General features: G+C 37.3%; 1 protein-coding gene across 1 annotated transcript in view; it reads right to left on the bottom strand.

The window, feature by feature from the left end:
• lama4 (laminin, alpha 4) overlaps positions 1–12,473 on the bottom strand; it is a 184,879-nt gene that overhangs the window by 102,717 nt on the left and 69,689 nt on the right. Inside the window, exons 10-15 of the mRNA XM_060850742.1 lie at positions 11,536–11,646; positions 8,581–8,692; positions 6,092–6,256; positions 4,453–4,646; positions 3,484–3,600; positions 1,187–1,335 (exon numbers count right to left, since the gene is read on the bottom strand). Coding sequence (XP_060706725.1) covers positions 1,187–1,335; positions 3,484–3,600; positions 4,453–4,646; positions 6,092–6,256; positions 8,581–8,692; positions 11,536–11,646 — 848 coding nt within the window. The remainder of the gene's footprint in view (positions 1–1,186; positions 1,336–3,483; positions 3,601–4,452; positions 4,647–6,091; positions 6,257–8,580; positions 8,693–11,535; positions 11,647–12,473) is intronic.

Raw genomic sequence — 12,473 nt, 5'->3', positions numbered from 1 at the left:
TTTATTGGAATTAAACTCCATCTGCCACTTCTCAGCCCATTGGCCCATCTGGTCCAGATCCTGTTGTAATCTGAGGTAACCCTCTTCGCTGTCCACTACACCTCCAATTTTGGTGTCATCTGAAACTTACTAACTACCTCTTATGCTCACATCCAAACCACTGGGAAACAATCATCAATAGCTGTGACCTCTGGAGACTGACTGTTTCAAAAAGGTAAGTAGAAATGAAAAGCTCAAATGGACAAGAAAAGGGCCCAGAGAAACTAGAGGTCAGTGAAGCCTCCATCCTTTCAGCTAACTGTCTTCAGTGGGACCAAAAGAAGCAAAAAATGAGGTCTGCAGATGCTGGAGATCACAGCTGCAAATGTGTTGCTGGTCAAAGCACAGCAGGCCAGGCAGCATCTCAGGAATAGAGAATTCGACGTTTCGAGTATAAGCCCTTATGCTCGAAACGTCGAATTCTCTATTCCTGAGATGTTGCCTGGCCTGCTGTGCTTTGACCAGCAACACATTTGCAGCAAAAGAAGCAAAGACTGCCATGCCACAGGAATAGCATATACATTCAGTGATTTTCAACACAGAATTGACCACCAAGGCATAAACTAACTTTAAAGATAGAAAGATGGTAAGATAAGTGTAAACCTTCCAAATGACTCCTTCCCAAGAAATTACAAGACAAATTAACCATCAAGATGCATTTCAACATTGTACAACCACGTATCGTAGAAATGCAGTCTGGTTAAAAATGTAAGACTTCATAGCATGGAAAATGTATACATCCTTCTTTTAGGACCCTAGAATATAAAATATATTAGATTAGATTATTTACAGTGTGGAAACAGGCCCTTTGGCCCAACAAGTCCACACCGAACCGCCGAAGCGCAACCCACCCATACCCCTACATTTACCCCTTATCTAATACTATGGGCATTTTAGCATAGCCAATTCACCTAACCCGCACATCTTTGGACTGTGTGAGGAAACCGGAGCACCCAGAGGAAACCCACGCAGACACAGGGAGAATGTGCGAACTCCACACAGTCAGTCGCCTGAGGCAGGAATATATGTGTATCAGTGTGTCACTGAGCTCACATCCTTTCTTTGCATTATCCATTTCACTGCAGCTCTAAGCAATATTGTTGTTCTTAGCAATTTCATTATATAGAGACTGGATGGTACAACTTACTTCGCCAATTCTGATGCAAGTTTCCGAAGCTGTTCAGCATAGTCTATAGCACGGAGAACCAGGGACTTGTCATATGTTGAGAGATTAGTCAGTTTATCCCTCAGTAGGTTTTGAGCACCATCTATCGAGGCATGGAATGTAGACAAGTTCTGCCATTTAAAAAAAAACAAAGTTTGATATTTTCAAAACATCAATTGATAAAAACTGAAACTTTGGAAGTACTTCTTAATGTTTAGAAATTATTGAAAAGTTAAATATTTCCTATTCAAGTGGACAAAGAAGTAACTAGCCATTAAAAATATCTGAATATCTGAACACTTCCCTCTCTATTGAGAACTCTCAAAGCTGCTCAGACGTGATAGCCTTATCAGACAAAAGAAATGGGACAAGTATGTCACTGAGCTGGGGTGCCAATTGCGAATGATTATTTATAAAGCAGGTGAGAGTTGGAAATCCACCCTTAGGCAGTTCATACCAGTGACTGCAATAAGGAGTTCTTGTTTTCAAGCCCAACTAATTTCCTGACAATTTGCTTTAACCCTTAAAACCACATTTCCCTCATCATTTTTTTAGTTGTAACACCTGTGTATTTCACAACATAGTGAGCAGGATGCCAGTGAGTGTACAGCATGCACTGGAGGGGAGGAGGACAATGCACAAAGATCTTTATCACTTATGTCCTTCCTACTCATTCACTAAATTTAATTTAAACAAGTCTCATCTACCTAGGAGACAAGTCTACCTAGAAGATTCAAGTATTGATATTGTTTGCATGAAATCTTTCTTGAAATTTGTTGTCATGTTGTCTTTCATCACAGCTAACCAGTGTTACCTTGTTCTTGCCTTATCTTTGCTTAACTCTGGAACTGTATTTTATATATCACATTTTGAATGTAGTTATCTGGCTTCAAAATAATATTTTTTCAATATTTATATAGGGATGCAGTGTCACTGGACTAGTAATTCTGAACCTCAACTATTGCTCAAATAAAAGCAGATTACAGTGGATGTTGGAAATCTGGAAAGATATTCCTCTCCCTACAAATAGAACCGGATGTGTTGAGTTTCTCCATCATTTTCTATGCTTGTCTCAGACTAATGCTAGTGGTTTCAAATCTCACTAGGTCAGATGGTGAAATTCAATAAAGTCTAGAAGTTTTCTTTAAAAAAGCTACTTCTAACCACTACTTCATTTCATGACAATCTAATGTTCTCCCGGGAAGGAAATCTGTCACCACTACCCAGTCTGGCCTATATGTGACTCCACATTTATAGCAATGTGATTGATTCTTAACTGCCCTGCACAGCCAATCAGTTCAAAGGCAATTGGGCAGCAAATGTCAGCCTTGCCAGTGACATACATATCCCATATAAATAAAAGAAAGTGGTAATTCAGTGAAATTTTATTACTACGGCTGGCAATGGTTTTATTCCAAAAATTAAGTATTGTAATCATAGTATCTAGTTTACTAATGACTTTTAATGATAATTAGCAATTTTAAATTACTAAAAAAAGTTCAGAAATTATATACAACTGCTTGCTGATTATATTGTTGAACAGTAGCTAGTAATCATCAAAAGTAGTAGGTAATAGTACGTCGTCTTCAAGGTTCAAAAATAGAGATTATCAAAAGCTTTCAAAAAGTGCCTATTCAGTTTTTTGACCCTAAATTAAAATTTAATTTTAAGAGACTCTTCGAAGGTCTGCAAACAAGTGCAATAATTTGAACCTCCCAATGATGATTACTTCAATCTGGTGGGTGCGGCTAGTTTTGTGGGCAGGGCCTGCTTTCAGTTTCAGTCCTGTACAATATGTTTTAAATTCACACTAGATTGTGGCAACTTGATTTACACAGATGGAAATTATGCTTAAAACTTTGAAAGAGTTTGGCCAGTTTCAGTAGAATTGCGCATTACAGAGCAAATTTGTTGTAAATTTAGTTTCATTCGTATTATCACCACTTTCAGTGGTTAGACAGGCATTGAGCTGATGTTAAAAAGCAAAATGTTCTCGATGTTAAGGCCAAGATGTATTTCTGAAAATTGGAATTGCAAGTTTTCAATGCTTCCCATTTCCACCCAACTTATTCCAACCTCCTGAGCTTTCACTCAGTATCACTGAAGTATTTCTTCTTATGTTTGCATCATACACCTGTTATTAACTTTTTAATAAATAATATTAACAGCAGAAATATTTCTTGTGAATATTTTTATAAAATATAAACATATTTAAGTCCAGTTATTAACTTTCACACTCATGGAGTATTAACCAGTTATTAACATTTGTCTTATCTTACCACAATCTTATTTTCTAGTTCTGATATAGCAATTTCCGTGTCTATCAAGCTATTACTAGCCGTTATAAGCGTCACATTTACAGCAGCAAAATGTTTGTTTAATACTTTTTGAAGTCTCTGTGGAAGAAAAAAAATTGAGAAAATCTGCATGAGAGAAGGTTTTAGTTAACTAAATATTCCAAACAGTTTTATAAATTTATTTGTATGGATTCCCTGGTAATGTAGCACCAAGCTTTCCAGCAAAGTAATTTACAATGTTGAAAAGCCTGACTCCTGAACTATAGGCAGGGTCAGAACTCAAAAGGACAAAATTGCCTGTACAACCTAACATTATAAAACAAATGGCTGATTGGAAACCTAGATTTTTGCCTGCAGAGAAGGATAAATTCACCTAATGCCCATACTCCCATGGTTAATGTCAGATTAGTGTAGTTATGCCTATGTTTTTAAATTCATCAGTTGGTATAGGTATGAACATGGTGCCATCTGACCCAGGTCTTCTTTGCCTATACATGGAGGATTGCGCATCAAAACTTATTGAATCAGTGTATGATAAAAGTCAAATTTCTTTCAACGAACCCTCATTATTTCAAAGCAAAATGGTAGATTCAGGTAATCTGAAATAAACATAAATTGTGGTGAAAATTTAGCAGGTCTGGAAGTGTCAGTGTAGAGAGAAACAATGCTTCAATTCCAACATAACTCTTCTCAGGAACTGAAGAGATCTCATTGGACTGGAAAGATTAGCTATTTCTCTATCCACAGATGCTGCCAGAACTGCTGGGATTTTCGAGCACTTTCTGCTTTTATTAACCCACATTATTTATGTATCTTTCTCCTTAAGGTGCCTGTATGTACAGAAATAAATATTCTATCAACTAATGATCCAGAGAGATTAGATTTGCATTTTGTAATATGTCATAAATTGGCCGTCTATTTTGGATTGAAAGCATTCCTGTATAGGTTCACCTCTTTTCTTTTGTAACCGTTGATGTTTTCTTCATTTTTCTCCTCTGTCTGCTGAACAGTCTTGATTGCATCTTCAAGTGCTTCCTTCAGGTCTAAGACATCATTATTGTATTTGGTAATATTTTCCTGTATTTTACGAATTGAGCTATTGGCTTCCATTAGCTTATTATAAAACCCATGAACACGATTTAACACTGAAAAATAATTAAATGTTGAACACACTTTCAGACTGGTATTTTGAAATCCTCAAATGTGGACAAATTAGGAAACATAAAGAAATAGGAAGCTAGAAATATAGTATGGTTTAACTGAAAATAGGTACATGGCTGATTTTGAATACTGCACTTCTGTATAGAATCCCTACAGTGTGGAAAGAGGCTATTTGACCCCTCTCTGGCCCTCCAAAGAGCATTCCAACCAGACCCAGACCCCCACCCTATCTCCGTAACCCTGCATTTACCCATGGCTAACTCACCTAGCGTGCACATTCTCCAGACACTGCAGAGAAATTTACCATGACCAATCCATCTAACTTGCATGTGTTTGGCCTGTGGGAGGAAACCAGAGCACCTGGCACACATGGGGAGAATAACCAAACTCAGCACAGTCACCCAAGGCAGGAATCAAACCCAAGTCCCTAGCACTGTGCGACAGCAGTGCTAACCACTGAGCCACTGTACCATCCTGGTAGTACATGCAAAACAAATTGAAACTCTGCAGTGAAGACTCACTTCTGAAGAGGGAGTGTGTACTCACTTGTTGGAAATGTACTTTTAGCTAATTCATACAATGTGGTGTTGGACTATACCACTGTGGAGGATTTTGTGGTTTCAAATTTTGTCTTTTTTTAGATAGACCCCAACCGATACAGTATACCAGGAAATTAAAATTAAGGGCACTGACTCTCCCATTTTTATAAGGAAACCAAAACTGAACCTGTCATTGAGAAACAAAAACTGTTGGGAGACTGAAAAGACACAGATAAATCCTGACCCAGTAGAACTTAATTAGTCCAGTATATGCAAGATGAAAATGACAGAAGCTGGATCCAGAATCTAAGAATAACTTAATATACAGTTTCTGCAGCTGTTTCTGATTGCTGAAGATAATATTATTGGATCTTTGAGATTGAAACTAGGGTGAAGAAGTTCTGTAAACATATGCTATTTTTGCTGAAGACCATACCTATGGATGTCAAAATTGATTGTATACTGTCTGCTAGGGATCAGTTTAGTTCCTAGAGGGAGAAGCTGAGTTATACTTTGACTGAAATTTGTAATTGAGATTGATGAATGGACTGTTAAGCTAATTTGTAGTTTCATCTGCCATTTAATATTTGATTTATAGTTCACAATTTATTGTAATTTGCTATGAATGCTTTTGTAACTTACATTGATTAGAGTATTGATGGCTAATGTTTACTGTTTGGTTTGTTTGACTGTAATATAGTTTTAAAAAGTATTTTTACAAACCATGAAATTGAGACTTCATTATTTTATTAAATTATAGGGATTTTCAATTTCTACTTTTCTAGACAAAACTCATTGTGCTTTATCGAGACCGTATGACCATATCTTTGGATGAATACTTCATTTTCAGTGCAGAGCAGATAATGCTAATGTAAGTTATCAAAACGTACAATTCCGGGCTTGTGTTCTTTCTTCTTCAGTCAATGGTTTTTGGTTGGAAAAGTTCCGGTTTCTCAGCTCATCCAACATCTGGTTCGCCTCATGAAAGCTTTTGTTAACTTCCTCAGCTGACAGTTCTTTTTCAATTCCATATTTGTTTAGGCCTTCAATAATATCTGCAAAATAGAATGAGATAACACCTTACCAAACTCAAACATTGACAGGTAAGTCAACTGTCAAAAAGTGTGATGCTGGAAAAGTTCAGCTGATCAGGCAGCATCTGAGGAGCAGCAGAGTCAACGTTTCGAGCATAAACTCTTCATCAGGAATGTCAACGGCTAACTTCAACTGCTCTGCAATGTGGTTTACTCTAATCTAAAATGGATAGTTATAGGTAATGTTGATTGCATAGTGATTGGGCTTCAGTTTCTTTGGCATTTCACATTACAATCATAATGTACAATTTAATTTTATGAATGCACTGTTGACCTAATAATTTCAAATGGATTCAATGTGTATAGCACCTGTAAATAAAAAAGGAGAAATATATTTCTAATAGTTTATAACTAAATTACTAACATTGATTTAATTAATTCAGAATTGTTAAGTCAAGTGATGAACCAGGCTTCTTTATGTCAGACTTGAACTTCCAAGCCTATAAACTTTGAATACTTGTGAAATTATATCTAGAAACCGGAAACTTGATTAGCCCATATTTCTAAACTACCAAGAAGCACAAATATACATCTGTAGCATATGACTATCAGAATTGCCAAGTGTGTTAAACATTAAACTGGAGAGATTCACTCTCTGGAGGGAATTAATGTTTGCAGATGTGGTGCCAATCAAGTAGGTTGCTCTGTCCTGAATCGTGTCAAAGTGTCTTGAGTGCTATTGGAACTGCACTCATCCAGGCAAGGTGGAATATTCCTTCTAATTTGTGCCTTATTGATATTGGACAGGATTTTGTGAGTCAAGGGGTGAATTACTTTCTGCAGGTCTTCTATCCTCTGACTTGCTCTTGTAGCCACTGTATTTATATCGTCAGCTCAGTTCAGTTTCTGATTTATAGTAACTCGCAAGATGTTCACAAAGGGTTATTTAGTGATGTTATTAGATGTTACTTGTTGATAGATAGATTCTCTCCTGTTGGAAATGGTCATTTTCTAGCACTTGTGTGGCAAGAATATTATCAGTCAGCCCAAGTCTGTTGTATTTGAACATGCACTGCCTTGTTATCTAAGGAGTTGCAAATAGCACCGAACATTAGGCTATGATTAGCAGATGTCCCTGCTTATGACCTTATCATGGAGGAAAGGTCAATTATGAAGCAGCTGAAGATGGTTGCATTTAGGACATTAACCTAAAGACCTTCTGCAGCGATACTCAACTGACAACTACAACCATCTTCCTTTGTGCAAGTTATTATTCCAACCAGTCAAGAGTTTTCCCCGATTCCCCATAATTTTAGTTTTGCTCAAGTCAGAGGATAGAAGACCTGCAGAAAGTAATTCACCCCTTGACTCACAAAATCCTGTCCAATATCAATAAGGCACAAATTAGGAGGAATATTCCGCCTTGCCTGGATGAGTGCAGTTCCAATAGCACTCAAGACACTTTGACACTATTCAGGACAGAGCAATCTACTTGATGCCATATTTGGTCAAGTGTGGCCTTAATACCAAAGTAGTCACTCTCACTTCCCCTCTGGAGTTCAGCATTTTTTGCCTATATTGCAACAAGGTTGCAATGAAGCCAGGAGCAGAGTGGCCCTTGCAAAATTCAAATTGAGCATTCGTATGAAGGTTATTTCTGAGCAGATGTCGCTTCATAACACTGTTGATGACCCCTTCAGTCATTTTACTGATGACTGAGGGTATATCGATGGGGCAGTAATTGGCCGAGTTGCAAATTTTCTGCTTTATGTGTGCACGACTTATACACCATTTTCTACATTTTCAGTTAAATGCATGTGCTCTGGCTGTACAGCTTGGCTAGTGGTAAGGCCCTATGCAGACACTACTCTCTTCAAAGCACAAATACATATCTTAGGATGGAACTAATTGTCCCTTTATTCTACCTGAAGAAAAATGGATGAATCAATCTGTCCATGAACTCATCCACATAGAATTGTATTAAATGCGAACATGAACAAATAATTTGCACCACCTTCACCAGAGTTTGAACATGTCCACCAAATTGTCAGGATTTCAACAGTGACAAATAGATAACTTTAGAAATATGACCTCCTATTTCAAACATACCAGAAAAACAAACACAGATGCATAGGCACAAAGTGACTTAATGGTATAATTTAGTTAATTGCTATAATTAAAAGAAGACCTTCTACATAATTATAATGTTCTGAAAGCAAACCTTCTTCATCTTGTCCTCATCTCTTTCTAGCTCACAGATTACATGATGAAAATGGTCGACATTTCAGCTTAATTTCAGATTAATGTAGGCTTTGCTTTTCATAGAAAATGAATTATGCTTTTACCTTGGACCAAATCAGCAATATCGTTAATTTGTCCATTGATCTGGTTGGCACGGTCACTGATTTTAGCTGTCTCTTTGTTAAACAGCTGTGCATTCGATATGGTGATGTTTTCCTAAAATGATAAAATTAAGTAAAAGACTCTTGTGCAAATATAAATTTCATCAAATTTTATTAATTAGAAAGCCGAGATTTACAATATCATACCAAGTTGTAGACAGGGGTTGGCAATATGAATTATCAAATGATGAACATTTCTTCTGTGATATCTGTTTTTCAAAATGAGGACTTGCAAACAAGGGAACATACAAACTTTATCTGAAATTTAGATGCTAATTTTAAATGCAAGTCACTCACTCACCTGTTTTGATAGTGACTGCTCATGGCCAGTTACCTATCTGGAAAATATTGGTTTGGATGTTTTGTCGGGCAATTAATGTACATTTTCACTGTTGAGTAAGACAACTATGGATCCTGCTACTGACTGGACGAATGCTTAACAGTGCGCACCACTGTGTACTTCACTAGTTGGCACATCTTAAAGGCAGGCTGACCCTCTTGAAGGAGAATTGCAATGTTTATAGGGAAACTATTGGTGACTGTCTGTAATGCAGGTGGCTGAAAGGAGAAATGCCACCAGCAGTCATGATACAGAGACCTGAGGTTCATCAAAGGTGTGTTGGAGACTTTACTCCAGGAAGTTGACAGCAGTAGAGAGTCATCTGGGGCAAGAATGTTCTGCTGAGATGGAATGGGAGTAACTGCTGTAGAAGGCCAGTTTCCAAAATCTGGCCCCAAGGACCTGATAGCAGTTCCAGAGTAGGTTCAATGAATTCATGGAGGTGAGTACAGCTTCTTGCCAATTGCATCACCAGTCCTCAGTCACTTACTGATCAGTAGTTCCAAAAACTCAAGTCAAAAGTTCAGATGCTTTACCTTACTCTCTCACACCTACCAATATTGCCATTGCCAAACCTACTTTACATAGCTCCAGTTATTGAGCTACGGCAAGTACATCGCCAAAACACAAGACAGCAGAACTAACAGTGTTTCCTCTTCCATGGATAAGTTGACTCATGTCAGCAGGGAGCAGAGTTGAAGAGGATGGGGCAGGGCACCCAGTTTCACTGGACAGGAGTGCATTTGACATTACGAAAGACTGTGACAAAGGAACAAGGAGGAAATTCCTCACAGGGCATTGCTGCTGCATGCAGGCTCCGTGTAAAGATGGTGTTGAGAGCTGAGCATGAGCTGAAGTTTAGGCAGGGAGCCAGTGTTGGTGGAAGAGAAGACTGAACCATCAGAAAATGGGCAAGGGTTCAGGCACATCAAATCAAAGCAACATTGGATGAATTGAGAAGCAGAGACTTTGAGAACTGATATATGAAATCCCTCTGGACGGGAGACCTGAATGTTAAGGCAACCTTTGTGATTCTCAGTGATTACTGAAATCTGTCAAATCCATGGCATTTGCTGTGGTCATATGTGTGTAGGGTATTGTGCTTAACCACAGTTTACAGATTAATTTATGTTTACCTCATCTTGATTTTGGATGTTAGAGTGTAAGATATGTTTTTTGTTAATTAATATTTGCCTCATACTAATTTTGGATGCGAGAGCATATGGTATTTTTCAGTTGTGAGTGAATAGCATAGGATGATCACCAGACTCGCATGGTCCAAGCTTCATACAGAACTTCAATTTTCACCTAAATTATAAAAATTTGAGGAAAACAAACTCAGCCTATTTCGCAAAATTCAATATAAGATGCAAGCCCACATGCAACTTCCTGTTTTAACACAGGAATCTGTTAGAAATTATTCTGATAAAGGCTACAAATATACGACGCTGTGTATGAAATATGACTTTGAATAATGTAAATTTTATTGTATTGACGCTTGGATCACAAATATTTATTGATTAACATAATTTTGAATAATTTAAATTTAATTCCACTGATGCTAGGAATACAACTATTTATAGATTATGTGGATTGAAATAATAAATATTTGGACATTCCTTTTTTGGAAACAAATTATCATGCAATTGTTTGGAACGGCAAAGTCAAAGGTTAAAGGAAACCATGTTCTATTAGAAGTTTCCAAAATAGCAAGTGACTTTGGAAAACATAACTGTTGAGCAACCAGACCCTACACACCTGAATGGATCTACACTGCCAATTACAGAGCAACAGCTTCTGCAAAACAGCAGCTTTTTGCAATACGTACCTGGAAGCTGTGGACAGTTACTAGAGAGGTTTGCAAGGATGGTAGCACATTCTCCCTTATAAGAGTAAGAGGCTGGAATTGAAGTCTATGTTGCTCAGGAAATTATGTTGAAGAAACCTCATAAATTTTCAAATAGTCAGGATTCCTAATTGTTTCTCATCTGAATTTACAATCTGGTCTGCGACTATCAGTAGCGTGAACTCATTAACAAGAAACTAAAGAAACTGTGAGAAAGTTCTCTCATTCTACCCTTTTATTTTGGACTCTTGACTTTAATGGTTTTGCTATTTTTCCCACTCATAATTGCTCTGCAGAGCTCTGTGCATGCCTTGTCCTATTCATGTATGAACATGTGTGCATTTATGATTAAGGAGGATATAGTTTAAGTCACATAGTAGCTTAGTTGTAAATCAGTTTATCATTTATTTGAAAAAAGGTTTGCCTGTAATAAACATGTTATCTTTGAAGTTATTGAAAAGCCTGGTGAGTGTTTCTTTTCCTTTAGTACACAGTAATAAAAAAAGAAAATTAAGCTGACCATTTTTGGTGACTGAATTAAACATTTACACGTTTGGATGACCTGGTGAATTAATTTCCAGCACACTTTTCCCGCCTGAGTAAGATTAATAAGATTGAGTAACATTAGTGAAATCTAATTTATAAACTTAACAAGACATGTTGTTTTTTACACCAAAATAAATTTTCTTTAAGTTAAATCAAAAGTATGCACCTTCTCAGACAGCATGTTGAGATCAGCAATAAAGTCCACCATAGCTGCTTCAATGTCTTCTATCTGAAGTTTCTTTGATTCTGACTGTGATAACATGTCTGCAATCTGCATCTGTATTGTACAAAATAATTTGTGATAAATTAGTATAAAGCTCTAATCATTGGAACCTCAACTTTAATCATCAACTTTTTTTATTTTGATCACTGCTCTGATGAAACAAGTGCATTAAAAGTTTTCAACAGTGTGGCCACTAAGACTTTCAGGACTGCAGTGTGTCTGGAATTTTTTAATCAACCTGTTCAGAGATGTTATTCTCAAGCAGATGGAGCTTGAATGCAGTCGTCCTGGCCCAGAGGTAGGGACACTACTATTATGTCACAAAAGCCCTTATAGTGTGTTTGAACACTATCCTTTAACCAATCATAGCTGGTGTTGGATGCTTCCAAACTGTTATGAAAGGCAAGGGTCTATATCATTGCATTTCTCAACAGGGCACGAGTCTGGAGTACAAAACTATCCTCCAAACTGAAAAAGCAGTAAAAAGTAAAGAAATGGAATTCCCTGCTATAACATAGGAATCTTTTGTAATGTTTTTGAAAAGAGTTAGACTCAAGTCAATGATTGGGTAAACTCAGTCAAAGAGATGTAGCCTGTATGTTCAGACCCAGAAGTTGGATAAGGACTCACATATGCTCAAGGGGTTATACAAGTTGTCTCAGATGGGAGTCTGGTCATGTCTACTCACACAATGCACCCCTCTTCTCAGTGATAGGAACCAAGCACTGGAGCTTCCAGTAGCATGAAACAACTAAGCTTTTGTGGTAGCATGTGAGATTAGTGTCTGCCTGCTTCATACAAATGATAGCTTCTTATTGACCACAAATTTCGTTAGGTCAGTGCAGGAGTCTACAAGAAAGGACATTGTTTACTAACTTCTG

This window comes from Hemiscyllium ocellatum, chromosome 3, assembly GCF_020745735.1.
Source record: "Hemiscyllium ocellatum isolate sHemOce1 chromosome 3, sHemOce1.pat.X.cur, whole genome shotgun sequence".
Taxonomy (NCBI): Eukaryota; Metazoa; Chordata; class Chondrichthyes; order Orectolobiformes; family Hemiscylliidae; genus Hemiscyllium; species Hemiscyllium ocellatum.
Note: the sequence above shows the minus strand (reverse complement) of the source record. Positions and strands in the feature narration are given on the sequence as shown.